Below are 23,090 nucleotides of genomic sequence, written 5' to 3' on the forward strand. Positions count from 1 at the left end.
CGCTCTAACAACCACATAGAACACAAACCATATAGAAAAGTAGCTTTTCAAGAAAGATATAATGAAACATTTAGATGCCACAACTGTGGATCCAGGGAACACAATAGAAGAGATTGCCCCAAAATCTCAAAAGAAAGACATAGGTCAGAACACAGAAATAAATACAATTATAGACAGTCTTCCATTGATAGACATAGATATAAAAGCCCACCAAATTACAAAGAGCATAGAGGGGGCAGAGATAATTCAAAGGATAGAAAATCTGGTTCACTGAATGGACTAAACAAACAAGACAACACTAACATACAGCAAACTGAGAACAATAATTGGCTTATTGATTCTGGAGCAACTAATCACACCACTAATAACAAAAGTATATTATCTTCATTTGTAGAAGATAAATTTATAATAAAGGTAGCTAACCAAGAAAAGGTTCAAGTATTAGGTAGAGGGAATGTAACCTTACCTGGCCTAGGAAAAATAGAGGGGGTATTACTAATACCTGAAATACCTCATAACATACTAAGTGCCATAAAACTAAGCAGAGATTCTGATATTAATATTGTTTTTTCAAAGGGAAAAGCGACCTTGGAGAAAAATAAAATAGATATAGGTACAGTAATGATTAAAGGAGGCCTACCTTATTTAATAACAAAGGAGAAATGGTTACACAACATTGATTCAAATATGGAAGATTGTATTGAACTAGATGATGGAAACATTAGCAACAGTGACAATGATGAATGTAAAGTAGCTCATGATTACAAGGATGCACATAATGAAAAAAAACCAAAAATAGGAAAGCCAATTCATGATGAGTGTGCTCATATTTTGCATAGGAAGTTAGGACATGCCAGTTTTCCTGTAGTACAAAAAATGACTGAACACGCAGAAGGTGTTAAAATAAAAAATTGTGAAAACTATTTGGAATGCTCAGTATGTAAATCTACAAAACTAAAAACTAGTCCCAGGCCTAGAAAATCAACAAGGTCAACCAACAAAATTTTTGATTTAGTACACATGGACCTGGTTGGTCCATTAACTCCATCAATCACTTATAGAAAACGTTACTTCTTAACCATAGTGGACGATTATAGTCGCTATGGATTTGTATATACATTAAAACACAAAGATGAAACTTTTCAGAAATTTAAAGAATTTTATAAACGCGTAGAAACACAACACAATATCAAAATAAAACAAATCATGACAGATAGGGGATGTGAATTCATGTCTAAGGAATTCTCCCAATGGCTGAAGGACAAAGGAATGTTACATTACACATCTAGCCCATTTTCTGCGTTCCAGAACGGAATTGTAGAGAGGAAGAACTCAACATTACAAACCATGATTAGATGCACATTGGAAGATGCTGGCTTAAGCAAACAATTCTGGTCAGAAGCCCTACATTATTCCAATTACACACAGAATAGAACCTGGTCCAGCATTGTAAATAAGACACCATATGAAGTGATGTATAATAGGAAACCAAAATTAGCACACATGCACATATTTGGAGTCACTGCAGACGTACACATACCTAAACAATTAAGAAGAAAGGGAGAAAATGTGTCTAGAAGACTCAGATTTATGGGATATGAGACAGGCACGAAAGGATACAGATTCATTGATAATAATAACAAATTTATAGTTTCCAGAACAGCTGTGTTCCATGAACAGGCCAACTGGTCTAAAATACATCTTAATGAAATATTCCCAAGTAACAACAAAGATACAAAACCCCAAGAGAAAGGGACTATAGAAAAGCAAAATGACAACAAACATAGAAACAAAACCAAAACATGGACAAATAGTCAACACAAAATAAAGACAGATACACTAACAAAAAAGGAAGCAAGATATTTGCATGATAATAATAGTAAACCTGAAAAAACAATTAGAAACACCAGAAACCAAATGCCAAATAAATACAAAGATTATATAATGCATATGGATGGAGAATCAACAACACCTAATACGTATGAGGAAGTGTTAAAACTTCCTCGTAAAGAAAAAGAAAAATGGGAATTAGCAATGAAGAAAGAAATGGAAAGTTTACAAGGATTAAATGTATTTACACCTGCAGTTGCACCAAAGGACAAAACCATTATTGGCACTAGGTGGATATATAAAATTAAAAATTTAGAGGGAGGCAATACTCTATACAAGGCTAGATTAGTTGCACAGGGTTATGCACAGAAATATCCGGAGGACTATACTGACACATACTCCCCCACAGTAAGAACTGAGAGTGTCAAAACAGCTCTAGTTGTAGCATCAGCACTCAATCTCGATGTATTCCAATATGACATACAGACTGCGTATTTACACGCAAAACTAGATAAGGAAATATATGTAAGAGCACCTCACAGTCAATACACAAACAAGAATGAGACTTGGTTATTAAACAAGAGTTTATACGGGTTAAAACAATCTGGTAAACGATGGTATGATTGTTTAGTAAAAGTACTTAAAACTATGGATTTCAATGCTACTACTGCTGATAACTGTTTCTTTGTTAAAAAGGGTGATGATTACATAGAATTTGTATTGATCTATGTGGATGACATTTTGTACATAGGTAAACATAAAGAAAGAAGAGAAACATTTGTAACTAAGCTAAATGAACATTTCTCATTGAAATCTTTAGGCAAAGTAAATAAGTATCTTGGTGTTCAAATTAATAAAACTAAAAGAGGATTCAAACTTACTCAGAGAGATAAGATCATAGAACTCTTGAACAAATGCAATCTAAGCGATGCCAAACCCTGTGACACTCCTATGCAGACAGACTTCCTAAGAAATGCAGATGAATCATCCCCTGAATTCAAAGATAATACATTCTATAGGTCTATCATAGGTTCCCTTCTTTACATTTCCAATTGGACTAGACCTGATATCGCATTACCCCTCAATTTATTGTCCAGACATGTCAGCAAACCAACAATGTACCATTGGGAAGCTGTTAAAAGGATATTAAGATATTTGAAGAATACCTTAGATTTTTGTTTGATATTAGAGCCTAATAATGTTAAGGAGCCAAACCTCACATGTTACGCAGATGCAGATTGGGCTGGAGACACTTCATGCAGAAAAAGTACATCTGGTTATGTATTCCTCCTAAATGATTGTCCAGTTTACTGGTACACTGGCAAACAAGATTTAGTGGCCACTTCAACGACAGAAGCAGAATATGTTTGTTTATCTAAAGCAGCAAATAACCTTGTATGGTTTAATGATTTAATTTCTGATGTTTGGAAAAAACCTGCCTTACCTTTTGTCATGCATGAAGATAATAAAGCGGCTATCGAAATATCTAGATCTGACGCCATTGGACAAAGGTCCAGACATATAGACATAAAATTTAAACATGTGAGACAATTATCTCAGGATGGATTTATTAAAGCGGTGCATTGTGAGACATCAGAACAATTAGCTGACATATTGACAAAGCCTTTGCCATTTAAGCAGCATAAATACTTGACTTCCAAGTTATATGTTTTGTATTGTCCTGAATCTGAATGTAATTGGTGTAGCATATCGAATCGGCATTTAGAGGGGGATTTGTCACATGTAAATGCCTTATTCTCTAATATGTAAATAGTATATGAACGGGATATCAGGGGTTAATTTATTCTTCACTTCTTAATGTATTCATACTTTACCACTCCCATACCTAGCTCCACCCATTGTATATATAAGGAGCTGCAAACACCCATTCCTTGCTTCTATCTGTGAATATTCAGTGAATATAGAATGCCTAGTGTAAATAAAGAGAGATATATTTGAACTTTCAACTCTTACTAGTTTTATTGAGTCTGATCCTGAAAATATCGCAACAATATGTATTCATTAAACAGTGACAGACCTTTGATATGTCTTTTTTATTTATTTAGAACCTGTATGTAAAAAGTCTAAAAGGGGGCCTGAGGAGCAGCATCCAACATCTGCATACAGTGACATCTCCAGTGAAGAGGGTGATATGTCAGAAACACAATCAGCAGAGGAATGGGGCTCTTTGGAAGGTTCTGAACCGCTAAGTACACCTGAAGCACCGACCGTGTACCTGGAGAGAGTTCAATCATGGCAGAGGCCCCTGCAACATTACAGAGCAATAGAGTACTATGAACGTTATAGATTTGTAAATATGGAGCATGTTCAATCATTCACGCTTGCTATAGATGTTATTCATAATGAGATACAGAATCTTTTGAACCGTATTTCCAGGAATATAAGACCAAATGATTTTGTACAATTGCGGCTGGATGCTGAGGAATTAAGTAGGCCCCTCTTTAGTGTTAGAAGGCATCTTGAAGAGTTAGATGCTGACGAGTTCCTTAGTTATGTAGAGAGTTTATTACAAAGCAATGTGGAGATCTTATGGAGGAACTCTTTGGAATTAACAGTCACGATTGTGAAGAACCATGAGGGGGGCGGTCTTAGGAAATTAGGAACTGTTCTATTCAGTAAGATTTTAGAGAAGAAAAGACAACACCTGATTGATTTCAATGTGGAGGGGGTATTTCTGTGTTTTGCAGGCAGCCTGCTATCATTGTTAGATAACGAAATGTCTAGTAAACAAGAAATTATTACCAGAGCCACAGACCTCCACAACACACTTGGGATATCTACATCTCACAGAATTGATTTTTCACAGATACACTTATTTGAAGACCACTTTGGTATAACTATAAAGATTGTGTTTTATCACGAAGGGGGTTGGAGGTTTTTTGTAACTGGAGGGACCCTAGAAGTAAGAGTAGTGTTTATGCTGTTACACGACAGTCATTACTATGGGATAAAAAACATCAAAGGCTTCATGGGGGTACGTTACTTCTGCATATTGTGCCATACAGCGTATCATCACAAATTTAGACATGATTGTCAATATTTTTGTCGATATTTTTGCTTGTACGGGTTCAGAATGCCGCGAAGTGGCTGGGGGGAGGGTGAGGTGCCGTATATGTAAACTGCTTTGTCGCTCTAATGCCTGTCTTGAAAGACATGAGCAGCTAGCTGTGGAAGGAAAAATTGGTTGTGAGGATAATGTGTTTTGTTCCAGGTGTGGTATCTATGTGCCGGCACCACATGTCAAATGTAAGAAAACAACGTGTGGACAGTGTGGTACCAAAGTAGACAGCCTGACAGGTCACTTATGTTATCTGAAAAGGCTGTTTAAGCCAGTTGTAGGTTAGTTTAGTTTAGTTTAGTTTAGTTTATTTGATTTGTATACCGCCCTACTCCCGAAGGACTCAGGGCGGTAAACAGCCAAAAAATAAAATACATAGATACAAAAAATTTAAAAACCAGATAAAATCAAATTAAATCATTTTGGCCCAGACAGATTAAAACACCCCAATAATTTAAAAACAGATTAAAATTTACATATTTAAAAAAGGGAAGAGATTAGGCCAAGCCCGCCTGATGGAATAAAAAGGTCTTCACAGCGCGGCGGAAGGTGCGCAGATCCAGGATCCTCCGTATCTCTGGGGGGAGCTCATTCCAGACGGTAGGTGCCCCCACAGAGAAGGCTCTCCCCCTAGGGGTCGCCAGCTGACACTGTTTGGCTGATGGCACCCAGAGGAGTCCCTCTCTATGAGAGCGTACTGGCCGGTGGGAGGCTATTGGTGGTAGTAGGCGGTCCCGTAGATAACCAGGTCCTAAGCCATGGAGCGCTTTAAAGGTGGTAACCAAAACCTTGAAGCGCACCTGGAAGACCACCGGGAGCCAGTGCAGCTCGCGCAGGAGAGGTGTTACATGGGAGCGCCATGTCGCTCCCATTACCACCCACGCGGCCGCACTCTGCGCCAGTTGGAGCCTCCGGGTGCTCCTCAAGGGGAGCCCCATGTAGAGAGCATTGCAATAGTCCAGGCGGGAGGTGACGAGGGCATGAGTGACCGTGCGTAACGAGTCCCGATCCAGAAAGGGACGCAACTGGCGAATCAGGCGAACCTGATGAAAAATCCTCCCGGTCACGGCCGTCAGGTGCTCTTCTAAAGACAGCCGTGAATCCAGGAGGATGCCCAAGTTGCGAGCCCTCTCCGTGGGGGCCAATGATTCACCCCCAATAGTCAGTGATGGCGTCAACTGACTATATCGGGACGTCGGAAACCACAGCCACTCGGTCTTGGATGGGTTGAGCCTGAGCCTGTTCCTCCCCATCCAGATCCGTACGGCCTCCAGGCACCGGGACATCACTTCAAGGGCATCGTTGGGGTGATCCGGGGTGGAGATGTACAGCTGGGTGTCGTCAGCGTACTGATGGTACTCCACCCCGAAACCACGGATGATCTCGCCCAGCGGCTTCACATAAATGTTGAACAGGAGAGGCGAGAGGACCGACCCTTGCGGCACCCCACATATGAGGGGCCTCGGGGTCGACCTCTGTCCCCCTGTCAACACAGACTGCGACCAGTCAGAGAGAAAGGAGGAGAACCACCGCAACACAGTGCCTCCCACCCCCAACTCTTCCAACCGGTGCAGCATGATACCATGGTCGATGGTATCAAAAGCTGCTGAGAGATCTAACAGGACCAGGATAGAGGAGCACCCCCTGTCCCGAGCCCTCCAGAGATCATCAACCAACGCGACCAATGCCGTTTCCGTGCTGTACCCGGGCCTGAAACCCGACTGGAACGGATCCAGATACGTCGTTTCATCCAGGTGCTGGGGAAGCTGTTGCGCAACCACACTCTCAACAACCTTCGCCACAAAACGAAGGTTGGAGACCGGACGATAATTTACCAACATTGCCGGGTCCAGGGAAGGCTTCTTGAGGTGAGGCCTCACCACCGCCTCTTTCAAAGCGGCAGGAAAGACACCCTCACCCAACGAAGCATTTATAATCCCCTGGAACCAGCCTCGTGTCACCTCCCGAGAAGCCAGCACTAACCAGGAGGGACACGGGTCCAATAAACAAGTGGTCGCGTTCAGTCTACCCAGAATCCTGTCCACGTCCTCAGGGGTCACAGGATCAAACTCATCCCAGATAACATTCTCAAGACCTGCCCCAGTCCCTCCCCCTGAGACTACCCAGTCGGAGTCCAAATCTTCCCGAATCTGAGTGATTTTGTCATACAGATACTGAACAAAATCCTCGGCTCTACCCTCCAAGGGGTCCTCCCGCGCTTCCTGGTGGAGCAGGGAGCGGGTCACCCTAAACAGGGCGGCCGGGCGATTATCTGATGACGCAATAAGAGCAGCAAAATAGCTACATTTCGCTGCTTTTATCGCCACTAGGTAATTCCTAATATGAGATCTTACCAGTGTCCGGTCAGATTCAGAAAGACTGGCCCTCCAACTGCTCTCTAGGCGTCTTTTCCGGCGCTTCAACTCCCTCAGCTCCTCAGTGAACCAAGGAGCTAAATGAGATTGGCGCCGGGTCAGAGGCCGCAAAGGCACAACCCGGTCCAGAGCTCCAGCGGCCGCCCTATCCCAGGCGGCCACTAGGTCTCCAGTCGAGGCGTGTGCCAGAGCCTCAGGGAATGGCCCAAGCTCCATCTGGAACCTGTCAGGTTCCATCAGGCGCCTGGGCGGAACCATCTTACCGGCTCCACCTCCCTGCGGCGGGGTGTAGCGGTTCGAAGGTCGAGACAAAGGAGAGAGTGATCAGACCATGACAAGGGCTCGGTGACTATATCCCCTATCTCGAGATCACTCAACCACTGACCAGAGACAAAAACCAGATCCAGCGTGTTTCCCCCTGTGTGGGTAGGGCCATGAATTAACTGGGTCAGGTCCATGGCTGTCATGGAAGCCATGAACTCCTGAGCCACCTCTGACGCCTCACCCACGGACGGCAGGTTGAAATCCCCCATGACCATAAGCCTAGGGGTATCAACCGCCACCGCGGCGATGACGTTGAGTAGCTCAGGCAGGGCTGCTGCCACGTGGCAGGGAGCCAGGTACGTGATCAGCAAACCCCTCTGAACCCCGTGACCCCATTTCACAAGGAGGGATTCACAGCCGGCTGTCTGAGGAACAGTGGCCTCCCTCGGTCTCAGACCGTCTTTAATGATAACCGCTACCCCCCCGCCCCTCCCCTGTGACCTTGGCTGATGGAATGCGTGGAAACCTGGTGGGCACATTTCAATGAGGGGAACCCCCCCCCTCCTGGCCCAACCAGGTCTCCGTAATACCTGCCAGGTCCGCACCCCCCTCCTGAATAAGATCACAAATGAGGGGGGCTTTATTTACTACAGACCTGGCATTACATAGCATCAGCCGAAGGCCTGGGCCCTGAGGGTCTATGCAACCTGGAGAACGGGTGGAGCCTAGGGGGCCGGAGCATGCCACCGCTCGTAAACAGCGGGTGCGCGCTCCCCTAACACGATATGGCCCCCTGCTCCCGCCATATCTACCCCTCCCACTCACAGTATTGATGTTTGAAACACTATCCGGATGAGCTCTAACACCCCCCTCGACCCCAGGTCCCCCACCCCCCCGCCGCACTTCGAGGCCAGACCCAACCCTCCCCCTTGTGGGTTTTCCCCCAAACCCACAACCCGAGTTCTAATTCGACCCTCCCCCTCCCTGGGACCCCTTAAAAGTTTAATTAAAAAAATTGATAAAAAACCCCTCAACCCCCTGGTTTTCACATGCCACCTCTCTGGGTCCCAAAACCCGTCCTTGAGGTAGGCCCTCGATAATGTGGAGGGCCAGATCTGCGAGAGGGGGGAATCTCGCAGCGCAAGAAGATCACAGGTAGTATACATCTTAGGTTACAACGAGGGAGGCGGAGATCATAATCAGGGGTCCATTTGGTAATCCCGAAATCAGATGTAACACACAGCCATGAGGCTCCACTGGTAAATACACTGTCCTCTCACGACAGTTTGAGGGGTCTTTCACAGTTTCAGCCAACAGAGAATGACATCCAGCCCGCCCTCTCACGGCGGGAGGCCCTTAAATAGGTTACATGTACATTGTGTATGATTTTGAATGTTGTCAAGAAACTGGGGCTCACATACCGAACTATGTCTATGCCATGGACATGCTGGATGATGGTGATGTTAGGAAGTGGGAATGGTACGGTGATAAGTGTCTGGAGGAATTTGTGAAAACTTTTGTACAGCCTAAGTTTAAAGGGGCCACATTCATAGCTCACAACTCCAAGAGTTATGATGGATACCTAGTCCTCAGGCAGCTCATTCGTGAAAAGGTAAAGGTACAACTCTTAACTCAGGGTGGTAAGCTGCTATGCATAACCCTACCACACTTTCATATACGTTTTATCGATAGCCTTTCTTTTTTACCCATGAAATTGAGTAAATTACCCAAAGCTATGGGCTTTCAAGGTTCCAAGGGTTATTTCCCTCATTTGTTCAATACTGCAGAGAATCAAGATTATGTGGGGACGTTGCCGGATATCAAATATTATAGCTCTGACACCATGATGCCTGGGGAAAAAGAGGAATTTGAGAAATGGCATGCTGCTAATAAAGGTACAACATTTAACCTCAAAAAAGATCTTGCTTACTACTGCAAACAAGATGTTAAGATACTGAGAGATGCTTGTAACAGGTTTAGGGAGCAAGTGATGGAAATGACAAAAAGGGAGTTTTTCACAGGCCGTGGTGGTGATATTCTTGAAGAGTCCGAAATTCGTTGCATTGATCCTTTTCAATATGTAACATTAGCATCTATTTGTATGGCGCAGTACCGTTTCATGTTTTTGAAGAAGGATACCGTAGCATTAGCACCTCTGGACAATTACCAGAAGAGCAAGAAAAGCTATTCTGCATGCTCTATACAATGGCTGATGTATATAAAGCATACCGAGGGTATAAACATCCAACACGCTCTGCAAGGTGGAGAAAAGCAAGTAGGTGTCTACTTTTTGGATGGGTTTGCTGTCATAAACGGGTCCCCCACCGCTTTTGAATTTTATGGCTGTTTTTTTCACGGATGCCCTATATGCTACAAGGCCCAAGACTTCAACAATCTGCTTGATTCAACCTACGGCCTGTTGTACTCACGCACTAGGGCGAGAGAAGAATACCTGAAGAGCATGGGGTATGTAGTACGCATCATCTGGGAACACGAGTGGAATGATATGTTGAAGAACAATGAGGGATTGAAACATTTTCTAGTAGATAGTAATTTTCCAACACCCTTGAACCCCAGAGATGCATTTTTTGGGGGCCGAACAAATGCTACATGTCTGTACTATAAACCAAAACAGGGGGAGCAAATCTTATATTATGATTTTACAAGTTTATATCCCTTTGTGAACAAGAACAAGCTGTACCCGATAGGGCACCCAGAAATAATATACCAAAACTTTGGGGATATAAAACAGTATTTTGGATTTGCTAAAGTGTACACACCAAGGGGTCTCTACTTTCCAGTACTGCCACATAAGTCTGGTGGCAAATTAATGTTTAGTCTGTGTGCAACTTGTACAGAAAAACAACAAGTCACAGAGTGTCTCCACAATGATGAAGAAAGAGCCCTAACTGGAATGTGGTGTACTGTAGAATTGAATGTCGCTGTGGAGAAAGGCTACAGAATTGCAGAGATCTATGAAGTTTGGCATTTTGAAAGGAAGTCAAAAACCTTGTTTTCTGGTTATATTAACATGCATCTCCGTCAAAAACAGGAGGCTAGCGGTTATCCCGTCTGGTGCAAAACAGAGGAAGATAAAGAGCGTTACGTTCGGGATTATGAAAAGAACGAACAGGTCCGTTTATGCAAGGAGCACATTGAAGTCAATCCTGCTAAAAGGCAGATTGCTAAACTATTTTTAAACTCCTTGTGGGGTAAATTTGGCCAGAGTACCACTCAACTGACTACATCGGTGGTGACAGAACCTGAGGAATTATTTAAGTATCTTTTTGTCCCCCATTACGAAGTGTCCTCTTGTGAATTTGTGGATGATGAAACAGCCATTGTAACATGGAAAACAGCCAAAAAACATCCTACTAAGTCAACGTGTACAAACTTGTTCATTGCTTGTTTTACAACTGCTTATGCACGGCTAGAATTATACAGGTTATTGGATCGTTTGGGGGACAGATGCCTCTATCACGATACTGATTCTGTCATTTTTATTAGCAGAGAGGGGGCGTGGTCACCGGCATTAGGTGATTATTTAGGGCAGCTGACAAGCGAGATTCCTCCAAACACTTCCATCACCGAGTTTGTGGCGGTTGGTCCAAAAACCTATGGGTATGCTTTGTCAAATGGTTCTACTGTATTAAAGGTGAAGGGTATAACGTTAAATAGTGCCAACTGCGTTAAGGTTAACTTTGAAAGTCTGAAAGATTTGATTGATGAATATTGCCAATCAGAAGGTGAGGAAAAGAAAGAGATCAGGATCCAGCAGCCGGGAATTGTTAGGATTAAGAAACAGTGGGCTCTGGAAACCCGGGTACTCAGAAAAACTCTAAAAGTTGTCTATAATAAAAGGGTGCTCAAAACAGAGGATTATTGTACGTTACCTTACGGTTATTAATTATGATGAAAAACAGGGCCTCGTTTGTACATCCTTTCTCATGTATTATAAGCGGTCCTTCCAATTCGGGAAAATCTTATTTTATAAAACAAATGTTAGAACACGGTGAGCATGTATTATCTGAAATGCCTCAAAACGTTATATGGTTTTATAGCTGTTGGCAACCTCTGTACAAAGAATTACTTAATAAATTTCCTAATATTAAGTTTATGGAGGGCCTTCCTGACTCTTTTGAAGCTACTGACTTGTTTCCAATGAATCAAACCAATTTAGCGGTTGTAGACGATCTCATGGCAGCCGCTGGTGACAGCGAACAAATAGAGAAAGCTTTTACACAGTATGTTCATCACAAAAACCTTAGCATTATTCTCATACTTCAAAACCTGTTTTTTCAAGGTAAGAAAATGAGAACAATAACTCTAAATGCAAAATATTTGGTGTTATTCCGCAGCCCCCGTGATCAGATGCAAGTAGTCACATTGGCACGTCAAATGTATCCGTCTAACACGCGGTACTTTTTAGAAGTATTCCAAGATGCCACTAGCAAACCTCACGGTTATCTTTTAGTTGATCTGGCAGCCACTACTCCAGAAAACTTTAGGCTGAGAACTGGCATCTACCCCCCTGAATGGCCGGTAGTTTACACTGTAAAAAAGAAGAGTAAAAAGTAACAGCTGTATCTGGAGGGCGCACAGTTCATACAGGATGTCTGAGAGGTTGCGCAGAAATTGGGGGTTATTAAAAATCTTAGTAAAGGCAGGCCCGAAACAGAATAGCCATCTTATGCAATGCTAATAATGACCTGGTGGGGGCCATAGCCGAAATAGCCCTGAACACTTTAAAAGGTAACCTGCCTCTGAAGCCTTCACAATACCGGAATTTAAAGAGAAAGAAAGACTGTATTAAAAAACTGAGCGATAGTAAGCTCTCTCTGAAAAAGAAGAAACAGGTTATTCTTCAGTCAGGTGGTTTTATAGCACCATTACTAGGGGCCGCTATACCATTGCTGACTAATTTATTAGTGCGGTAAACATGGAGCACGCAGAGAAAATGTATTTGGTGTCGAGGCATGAGATGGAGCAGCTACGCGGTCAGACACCTACAATAGGAACCACTACCGTTAGCCGGTTGGACGATGACATGCGGGCCGTTCTTCAGAGACCTGATCTAAGTGAAGATGACAAGATAAAACTATACAACTCAGTGCTGCAGAGATTTCTAAGGCTGACCAGACAAAATGACTCTGAGAAAGGTATTCTGAATCTCATTCAACCTCCAGAGGCATTTAAACAAACACCTGTTGTACCAGAACAGACACCACCTCTCTCACCGCTGGATCCAACAACGCAGGAGATATTAGAGGGCGTGAGCACGCGATACAAGAAAAATGCTTCTCTTTTGTTGAACAAAATGAAACAACATCAAGACATTTTGGGTTGGGATGATTATGGAACCGTTTCCTACAAGGGTACAAAGGTGCCGGGGTCTAACATTGTAGATCTGGTCAAAGGGGTTTCTCAACACCGGATGCGTACTGCGAAATATTATCCTAAGGGATGGAATGAGTTTATGTCGGCAATGGCTGAGATGAATGTACCAACAGTATTGCTAGGTTCTAACGTTGTTAAAGAGCAACTCGAAAAGATGAAAGAGGCAGGAAGTATTAAGACTGTAAGTTCTACAAAACCAATCTCTGCTATGTCTGCACCTGCTGCAAGTTCTATGTCAGACCCTAAAAGTGTTCTAAATTTTGGTGACTGGCTCCAATTGTGAACAAATAAAACACTGTGAAACATGCAATATTTTTAACGTTTTGTGTTTATTTTATAATGTACCATACATGTTTGCATACATTGGTAATTGTAGCACGCTCCAGAAACCCTTCCAGGCATCATATTTACTACAAAATGCTTCACCATTTGATCATTTCTGACATCTTTGTCAGAATATAGCTTTAAAATATCTTTGTAAGGTAGCCCTTTAAAGCGTTTAACAAGATAAAAGAAGCAATGCTGTCCACAGGTTATTGCCAGGGGATGCTGCAGTTGAAGCGGTTGATACGTGTACTTCTTAGCTTGCAGTTCTAAAAACCTCACGATGCCAACGGGGAAGTCAGAGTCGTCTGGAGCTCTTCCGTAAGAGTCAAAAAATTCACCATTGCTGTGCGTTGGAAAGTAGAGCGCCAACCAGTGTTCACCAGGTAGAGTATGGGGGTGGGTATTTACAATTAAACCGAAAGGTCTCTTGGAGATTTTTCTCTTGGGTAACAAATCACTGGGGTATACGCCTAGAAAGAACGCATTTCCAGACAACACACGTAGTATCTGCATGGTATCCATCCTCACATATAATCAAACAATACATTCCTTGTGTGGCTTATTTCAATAAGATTTTCAAAGATTGCATAGAGTATCATGTTGACGGTATTGGGGAGAGGTACAGCAAATCTAATTTCTGCTCTGAGGTTTCCGTTCTTGATCAGGGAATAGTGCTCTGAGCAGCCTTGATCGGGGCTCAAATCAAAACAATATAAAGTATAGCCATTGTTAAATTCCTCACGGTTGATTAGCACAGATCGATCTTTCATTGCTTTGCCAGACGTCTGTAAAAATTGCATATATTCTCTTACAAAAAGGTTATGTTCATAATCAGGCTGAAGCGGTTTAGCAGGAATTTGTTCACCGTCACAATACAGGGCACAAAAGTTGACATTATAGTGCTGAAAATTGAAAGGATTTCTTTCATAATCACCACTAAATGCAGCGTTGTCCACGAAACCAATCACTAATTGTTTAGGTAACTGCCCTAGAAATAGGTTTTCCTGGTTACACACAAGACTGCCTGCAGGAATGCTGTAAACTTTCATACCAACACGATCAATAGGATATTTGGCGTTGGAGTTCAGCAGAGCCTCCGCATGTCCTAACTGTACACCAGGTGATACTTTTACACGCTTTACAAAGAGAGACGCTGCCAGGATCTGTACTTTGTAATTCTCATTACCATCCCTCATCAAGCAGAACTCATTTTTACTTCTTGAGAGTTTAATGTTCACATCCACACCATTAATCAATAGTTTGTCTTGAAAAAACAGATCGCTATGCAAGGGCCCTAGCAGATCCCATTTACGACTGCCAGCTGTATGTCTGGCTCGTGCTCTGAAACCAGAGTTACCGGCGGCTGTCAGCAAGGTGTTCTCCATGAGCGTTGCGTCATCCTTGTAAAAGCCACCCGCTGAAAACTGGGTCCCCAAAGCATCTCCGCTGTAGTTCAGAATAAGTTCAATAAGGGCTCTGTAAGCGTAGCAGTGGTGACTCTGTTTAATCACGTGATCGCCTAATGTAACATCCACCTGGTTGAACAGTGATGCTATGGGGTAGTTGACAAGACTCACTCTTGCCCTGTCATCGATATCCGTGCCGTCAGCCTTCACAACCTTGCAGCTCACATACAGCAGAGTATTGTTTAAATCCGTGTAATGATCGCCATGCCCCGTTATAAAAAATTCCAAAGGGGCATTGGGAGTCAGCGCTGATAAAGGGGGGATCTCGATGTATGTGCAGTTTTCAATGCTAGTTTGCGTAGGCGCCAATTGAAAAAGATCTAGCTCCAATTTGACACATTCCTCTGAAGCCTCATGGATAAACACCATTTTATCTTAGAAGATGTTCTGTTTGTCACCGCGCTTCCTTCCTTGTGTACGTTTCCTCTTTGTATGACGTGTTTTTTTAACAAGCCGCCTCTTTTTAGGAGGCATGGGCGGGCCAACAGGCAGTTTCTTCCTGATCACTGCCATGCCAGATCCCCCCTGCCCACCCCCAATAACACGTGATACAAGCTGTCCTGACACGTCTCTGGCAATGTTATTAGCCGCCGCTTTTACGTGAGGTTTAATGATTTCTAGGCCTCTCCTCAGTAACGGCATTGCTTTTCGAAAAAGACCCCGGAACAGGCCCCCTATACCGGTACCATACATAACGGGGGATCCACGGAAACCGGGCAGCCCGTTTCCAGCCTGTGCCCTGTAATAGTCTACATATGCTTGAGGACTCCCGCACTTCTTTATCACGACCATCCTTCACTTTTCTGAGGCCTGAAATGAAGCTTAACAACGACCTTACCGTGGTTAAAAGCTATGTTTTCATTCTGATCCGTTTTGATTTCTACAGTAATCGTATCAATATAATGTTTGTTGACGGTAACATAATGCGGCTGCTCGTAGGTTGTCGTGATTATTTCGTTGTCCTTACCCTGCACAGGTAAACAACATAGTAACGGCACATAGAAGTCACCCACTATCTGCGGGCTTACAATATCTGTATAAATATACAGCGTGTTGAATCCTCCTGTAATGTCCGTGACAAAGTTGCTTTTTTTGGTACGTACATGTGGCTGTAATCCTAATATTTTTCCAAGGCCTTCAGTGACTAGGATGCTGTAGGGGCCCTCGCATTTAAGTCTGATTTTCCGTCCAATTGCATCATACTTCACGATTACTTCTGGGGGATCTTCGGCTTCTGTCATAACCTTGTTCATATTTTCTATTACTTTCTGGATGGTTGCATAGTGACCAGCTTTTAAAGGAAAATGCCATTTTTTTCTCTCGTTAGCAATTTCAAAATATTCCTTTGCATTTAATGTATTCCAAGTGTGCGGATATTGTAACTCAACCAGCCCTACTTCCCATGATCCTGGAAGCTCCAACACTTTTGCTAGTCGAATAGTAAAGTTGGAACTTTTGTTGTTGGGAAATGCAGCTGCTGATGCATTGCTGGGCAGTGTAATATAAAAACCAGCCATGTCAAAGGTGACACACTTCAGACTCCTTAACCCAACTGTTGAACTTCTCTGGCCACCCAGACCATTTAACTAGATATTCTCTTTGTTTTCCCCTCCCTCTTTTCCTGACTATTTTCTCGATTCTGTAGACACGTTCTTGTTCGCTAGGAATCTTTTGCAGCTCTTCTGGGTAAAAAGTTCCCTGTACGGGATCCTCTGCATAATCCATTAATCTATATACAACTCCTTCTCCCCTCTGAACCTGTTCTTTGACAATAAAAATTTCATCTGTAAAGGTTTGATGATATCCCTTTTCAAACCTACCCTTTAGTCTAGATATTCTAACGTGATCCCCCACCTTAAAGGTTTTTAACTTTCCGACTGATTTAAAACTTTTTCCATATAGCCGTAGCCACACGTCTTTTTCGTTAGATTGTTTCACCATGTTGGGGGCTGTCCTGATACCGCGATGGTAAGAGCCATTGTACCCCTGCATGAGAGCCGGTAAAACATCCACATACCGATGAGTATTTTTAGCTGTAAAATGCCTCCAGAGTTTATTTTTCAGAGTTCGATTAAACCTCTCTATAACCGCCACTTTAGTTTCACTATGTGTGACAAAATGGTGTATGCCATAACGCTCCAAAAGTGTCTTCAGAGGCTTATTTAGGAATTCTTTTCCAGCATCTGTCTGTAACTTTCTAGGGTCCCTTCCTGATTGGAAGATGGTCTGGAAGGCTTCGGACACCCCCTGTCCTGACTTATCAAGTAAACAGACAGCCCAGGCATATTTCGAAAGTACATCGATCACTGTTAAAATAAATTTCAAACCGTTGTTTTCAGAGTCAAATCCTGATAAATCCACGAGATCTGCCTGCCATTGACAGTCTATGCAAGACACTATTGTTGCGTTCCTAGGAAAATTTATTCTTGCTGGCTTATGAAGAGTATGTGTATCTTGTCCAGAAAGCCATGTCCTGACACGCTTCAAGGTTAGGTTTTTAATGCGTTTCCATCCTGCCTTAAATAGGGGGTCTACACTTCCATAACTGCCTGTACATTTGGGTGTATAATACAACTCCTTTAGAATATTTTCATACTTCATTCTGCACCATTTGCTCCTTACAATAAATACACTTTGCTCTTTAGCACAAGCCTTTTATTTGTAATTTACATATCATTTACCATTCTTCACTAGCAGAATAATAACCTTCATCATTAGTAGAGCTATAGTAATAGTCATCATCATCATCATCATCACTATCTTCAACTTCTGTAGTCATCTCACAAATACAACCAACACGACCACATTCACATACTTTAGCAATGTTAACTACGTTTGTAATGTCTTTATTTACATCCTCTGGTAGACAAACGGGGTATTCGGTAAGCTTCAGAACCGCCTCATTAATACCATTATTAACATCCGCCGTAGGCACATTGGTAATGGTCTTCGTAGGGCACTGACAATCACCTCTCTCCTCTGTAGATTCTTCCTCGCTTGAGATGCTTCTTAAAAAAACCAGACTCTTGTCATGTTTATATCCATGGGACATTTCTGATTAAATATAAAAGATATATCATTACTAAATCTAACAGCAACTTTCTCCATTTATTATATAAAGTTGTCATCAATAGCTGTAGTAAAAAGTCAATTTAGTTTCATTTACCTAAGCGTCCCTCTGCAGACTCTTCATCGGTTGATAAGTTTGACATTAAGGGGTTACTGTTGTTGTGACTATAACCCGGGACAGAACCTGGAAAATATATTAATTCATTACCTATCATGATGGTAACAGTGTTATCCTGAATTACACATTTGAATATATATCCAATTTTTTACTTACTCAGGCCTGTTCCTTGGACCGGCGATAAAGAGCATCTCTTAGTCATTTCCCATCGTGACAGGTAAGACCTGGTGAGATCGTTCACGTCTTCACGTTCTATGGCGTCCCGTACATTACAGCATGATAGACGGCATCCAAACAAAATAGGCCTGAAGGCCTGTAAGTCTTCATCAAACATTGTACAACATATTTTGTGGCAGTCGTTCAGAATAGGCCTTGCCTCGGGCCATGATGTAGAAGGGTCTACAACCTTTTTATTATTTCCTTCGTCTTGCCCCATATTATTAAACGAGGCCTAGGCTTTAAGCGGCTGAATTGTCGCCCTTCTGCAGAGGCCCTCTTTTATCAGTCTGTGAACCACAGGCCACGCCTGGGACATGTCAGAACACGCCATAAACAAGCTTGTCGCACGTGCCATCACGCTCATCGCCCTCCCGTTATCTAGCAACCATATACGCAGCGCATGACCGCGGGCCACCCCTCCCTGGGGCATGTCCCAACACGCCCTGGGGCCTCTTGTAACATACAGAGCCGGCGCATAACCTCATGTTTTTATTCTTTATTCTTTCTCTTAATTTTATTTTTCCAGCCTTCTAGCCCTACCCATTACCCAAACCTTTCGGAAATATATAAAAATAAAAACATTTTGCATACAAAAAGGGCTTTCTTTGCAAAAAATAGTAATTTTATTTTTACACCTCTGCAAAAGTAAAATCCTCTGAGAACAAAGAAAAGGATGTGTTCAGCTTCCAAACTTTACAACTGCAAACAGGGTCCAAGTCTGCTTTTTGATAATGCTTTTTACTTCTTGGTCTGTGTAAATATGTTTTTGTGGGGTTTGAAGCTCAGAAATGCTTCTACTTTTTGTAATAGAAGCCCCCCCCCCCGTGCTCGGCCTGTCAATCATTTTGATTCTGCCAATGGGAAGCCTTTCAGGGCGGGTTAGCCTCTTCCATGTGCTTGGCCTGTCAATCATTTTTGATTCTGCCAATGGGAAGCCTTTCAGGGCGGGTTAGCCTCTTCCATGTGCTCGGCCTGTCAATCATTTTCTTTCAGCCAATAGGAAGCGCCTCTGAATCAGAGAAACAACTTCATAGGCTGCTACTGTCAAGCTCCGCCTCTGCAAATATGGACCAATGAGAAGAGCCTCATATGCATAATTAATGTGTCAAGCTGAAAGGGCTTCTGGGACAGACATGTTTGCTGTTACAGCTGTTCCGGATAAAAGGCCCCCCGGGTCAGAGAGGGGGCGTGTGTGGTATTGTCACTGCACTACCGGTGAGAAGGATTATGGGTCAAGTGGGGGTGGCTCACCATGATGTAAAAGTACTTCCGATAGAAAGGGCTTGTGGGTAAAGGGCCAGGGTTATGACGTTATAGTCCTCCAAGGTAAGGAGGGGCTGGGGGTGTTGTGACATCACAAAAGGGGTGGTGCTGAAAACATAAACAAAGACGTCACACAAAGGGGCGGGGCTAAAAAAATAAACAAAAACGTCACAAAGGGGCGGGGCTAAACCTATAGGCAAAATTTGGTATGTACTCCTTACTACTGGCCTGGAAGAGCTTCCCCTTTAAACCACCAAAGACCAGACTAACCCAGACTCCATATTCACAAATACTAGAAACTTGAATTTGATTTGGGTTTTTTTGTCTCTCCCTTCAATGGCTGGGGTGAGATTTTTATTTCAAAAATAGGAAAGCTTACAGATTTTTTTTTAATCAAAATAAAGAAAAATTCTAAATTCTACATCCTTTCAACCTGTGCAGAAAGTAATGTTAACACTATAACTATTTTAGCTCTTTTCTATAAGCTGTTTGATGACACTATTTTTTTAAACGTCCAATTTCACTTCATCTTCCGATTTTTCTGCTCTGCGTCTACAATAGATTTGCTTAAGACTGACTTTTATCATTCTTTGCTTTAATTGCTATATATCTCATGGATCACACTCTACAGAGCTAAAGAACTTTTTCTACAGTTTGATAATTTCTCTTTTTTTGGTGTTCGCTTTTTATTTTTCTTCTGTCAAAGTCTAAGTTTTCCTTTATTTTTTAAAATATATTTTTAAATATTCCTTCATTTTCTCTGACCCTTCCCTCCTTCTAATTCTGGGCTGCATCTGAACAGAAGAAATCAGATTTCGCATTCAAATCCTCCAGTTCTTTTTTTTTTTTAAATGTTTTATTAGATTATAGAATAAAATACAAAAATTAAAAAAAAAAACAAAGAGGAAGAATGGGGGAGGGGAAATAGAAGTGGGGGGAGGAGAAAAGAAAAAAAAGTGCTGACTTCAGACTTCCTCCGTTGCAGTAAAATAAAGCATTAAAATCGAATCTCAACTTTTTACTTTTCCATAATAATATAAATGGTTTTGTAAAAGAAAGCAGATTTCGCATTCAAATCCTCCAGTTCTCAGGGACGACAAAAGTCCCGCCACTCTTTCTCTCTACTGGCTGCTTCTATTCCTGCCCTGCCCCCTTCGTCATGACAACCCTGTAGCCAATCAAAGAGGGGGAAGAGACGGTTGCCTGGGAGCTTCCCTGCCCTCAGCCTGATGGAGAAGAGGCTGGAGAAGCCAAGCCAAAGGGGGTGGGGGTCAAATAAAGAGCAAAATTCAAAGCTTTGGGGGGGATGAGAAAGAGGCAAAATCCCCCAGAATTGTAGAGGGAGTGGGGCTTAAGCCCCTTCCCCAGAAGAGGCTGCAATGCAGAGGGTCTCCTCAGCTGGAGGCTCTGGAGGGGCACAGGGGATCCCTATCTTCCTCAGAGTCACAGAGGGTCCCCTCCAGGGTGAGGCTTGCCGCCTTTTCCTCCAGGGCAACCCTGGATCCCCCTTGGAAGACCCAGCCCTGCATGGCTTCTCCCCCACAGGAGCCTCTCCTGTAAAGACACAGAGCCCAAGCGAGGCTGAAGAAACCCCAGGGGCTGTGTCCCCCCAACATTCAACCCTGGGGACCCATAAACCCAGATCCCCTCCTCCTCCCTGGCCATCCTGGGCTTTCTCTGTGGTTCTGGGCTTTGCTTTCCCCCCTGAGTGCCCCATGCATGGAAAGAGGTGTCTGAGCAACATGGGATATGGTTTCCCCCCTTCCCAGGACTCAAAAGATGGAAGTTGGATTTTGCAGATCAGCTTTCCATCTGCAACACGAGGGTCCTGAGCTCCCCTTCCCTCCTTTCTTCCCTCCCTCCCCTCCCCACATGGGGAGAGAGGCAGCCTTGATTTCTCCATCTCTTTTCACTTGGCTTTCTCTAACTTCTCTCTCTCTCTCTCTCTCTCTCTCTCTCTCCCTCCCTCCCTCCCTCCCCCTATGATTTTTTTTTAACTCTGCAAAGTTTGAAAAACTAGTTTTTCACTAAAGTTGATTTTGTTCTTAGAAACTGGCTGCACTATTGCATCAGCCCTTTTGTGCGATGCCCTTGAGCATTAACTTTCAAAATAAAGTAAATTTTGGCTCCAACTCAGCTGGCAGCTATTTCAGATCTGTGGCAGGCTCCAGCATTAACTGGCCCCCAGAGTTTTGTCTTTCATCACTATACAAACAAATATCAGATTTATTTGTTATTTCAGCCACAGGTGCCATGCATTCCCTGCATGGAGCTTCCAAAACTCTCAGTTCTAGATAATGGACTTAATTCCATCTCTGCTCCTGTTATTTTGAATCACATGGGGATTATTTCCCTTTCATTTCCCTACAGAAAATTTCCCAACAACCTTTGACTGCAAGAACTACTTGAATTATCCAGGAATCCCTCCTGAGAGGGAGAATTATGATAAAAGTTTCAGCTCTGCTCTTTGGCCGAATCCTCCAGGGGAGACTTTCGGCAGAGAAATATGGAGTTTTGGGACAGGCAGAGTCTGTGCTCTTGAATGTACGTCTCTCTCCTTTCCAGGTGAAGCTGCGTTGAGAAAAAGCAACTGGATCATATTCCACCTTGTGAGAGTCCTTTGATTCTTCCAATTCTTCTTTAGAAACAGGAAAGGGATTCATTGATTCATACCATGAATTATGGACCTCCAGCTTCTGCTTCTGATGTTGCTTTTGTCCCATCCAGTCTCTGGGAAGCTGAGAATGAAATGTCCGCTGAGTTCGGAGAACCAGGATGGAAAACCATGGAGTTACTACAGACCAGGAGACCATCTGATCAGTATAGTCACCAATGGAAAGGAAAGATTGCATGCAAAGTTGCTTTTCAACGTGGCTCTTTCTCTTTAGTTTGTTTTCCATGATTTCTAAGTCATTCAGGGTGGTGGAGTTGCACTCCCTCCATTCTAACACTCTCCTTCTTTTCAGTTTTTTATTTTTCATTTCTTCCTATATTGGGGAATATGTCTAATTTCCGGAATGATTTTGAGTTCCATGGTTTCTCTCTTTGGTCTGATTTTGTGAAAGAGACTCAAAAAGGGGTCTGAAAAAAAGCTGAAAGGGGTGCAGATTATTTTCCTTTCCCTGTTCAATCCTTAATTTATCACTTGAATAATGGATTTTATTTAAAGTAGTGGTGGAATCAGTTGTAGTTGCTGTACCTCAGCCCATTCCCATATTTGTGTAACTGATCATGGCTTTTGGATTGATGTTGGCTTAAGGCTCAGTAGGCTTGTGGAGGATTATATATATTATATATAACAAAAGTATTTGTTGTGGCTGTTGATTATATTATTTTTTAAACAATAGGAATTCTTATGTTTTTTCATATGGCTTGATTTTAATTTTTTCCATTCAAATGGTCAACAAGAATTCCCAGCTCCTACACAATGTCACACTGGGGTACAACATCCATGACAACTATTGGAGCACTTTCCACACCTCAGATGCCTTGGTGGACATGCTCTCCACTGGAGAAGCCAATGTCCCCAACTACAGCTGTGGAAGGAGGGAGAACCTCCTGGCTCTTCTTGATACAGCTGACAGAGACATCTCCATCCAGATATCAACATTAGGAGGCACCTACAAAGTCCCACAGGTTTGTGTGTGTTTTTCTCCTTCTGGTAAAGTGAGGGGTGGGTGGTG

The 23,090-nt window shown here is 42.8% G+C and overlaps 1 protein-coding gene across 1 annotated transcript; it reads right to left on the reverse strand.

Annotated features, from left to right (window-relative positions):
* Positions 1-11,724: 11,724 nt before the first annotated feature.
* On the reverse strand, positions 11,725-15,991 carry LOC139317733 (uncharacterized protein F54H12.2-like). Its single transcript, XM_070944802.1, has 4 exons — positions 15,842-15,991; positions 15,577-15,706; positions 13,818-15,082; positions 11,725-11,838 (listed from the first exon to the last, which is right to left on the reverse strand). The coding sequence occupies exons 1-4, from the start codon at positions 15,989-15,991 to the stop codon at positions 11,725-11,727; spliced, it is 1,659 nt and encodes a 552-aa protein (XP_070800903.1).
* Between the last annotated feature and the right edge of the window lie 7,099 nt (positions 15,992-23,090).

Source organism: Pituophis catenifer, unplaced genomic scaffold (assembly GCF_029215685.1).
Source record: "Pituophis catenifer annectens isolate HBS135680 unplaced genomic scaffold, rPitCat1.0.hap2 SCAF_5, whole genome shotgun sequence".
Taxonomy (NCBI): domain Eukaryota; kingdom Metazoa; phylum Chordata; class Lepidosauria; order Squamata; family Colubridae; genus Pituophis; species Pituophis catenifer.

What these genes read in the sequence shown, in the direction of transcription:
- LOC139317733 (XM_070944802.1), bottom strand. Translation starts at nt 15,991, where the DNA reads ATGAACAAGGTTATGACAGAAGCCGAAGATCCCCCAGAAGTAATCGTG. An exon ending in AAACATAGCTTTTAACCACG is followed by an intron (nt 15,083 to 15,576) that starts GTAAGGTCGTTG and finishes ATGAGGCTTCAG; the next exon opens with AGGAATGTGTCAAATTGGAG. An exon ending in AAATAAGCCACACAAGGAAT is followed by an intron (nt 11,839 to 13,817) that starts GTATTGTTTGAT and finishes TTGAAAAAACAG; the next exon opens with GTTTTGAAGTATGAGAATAA.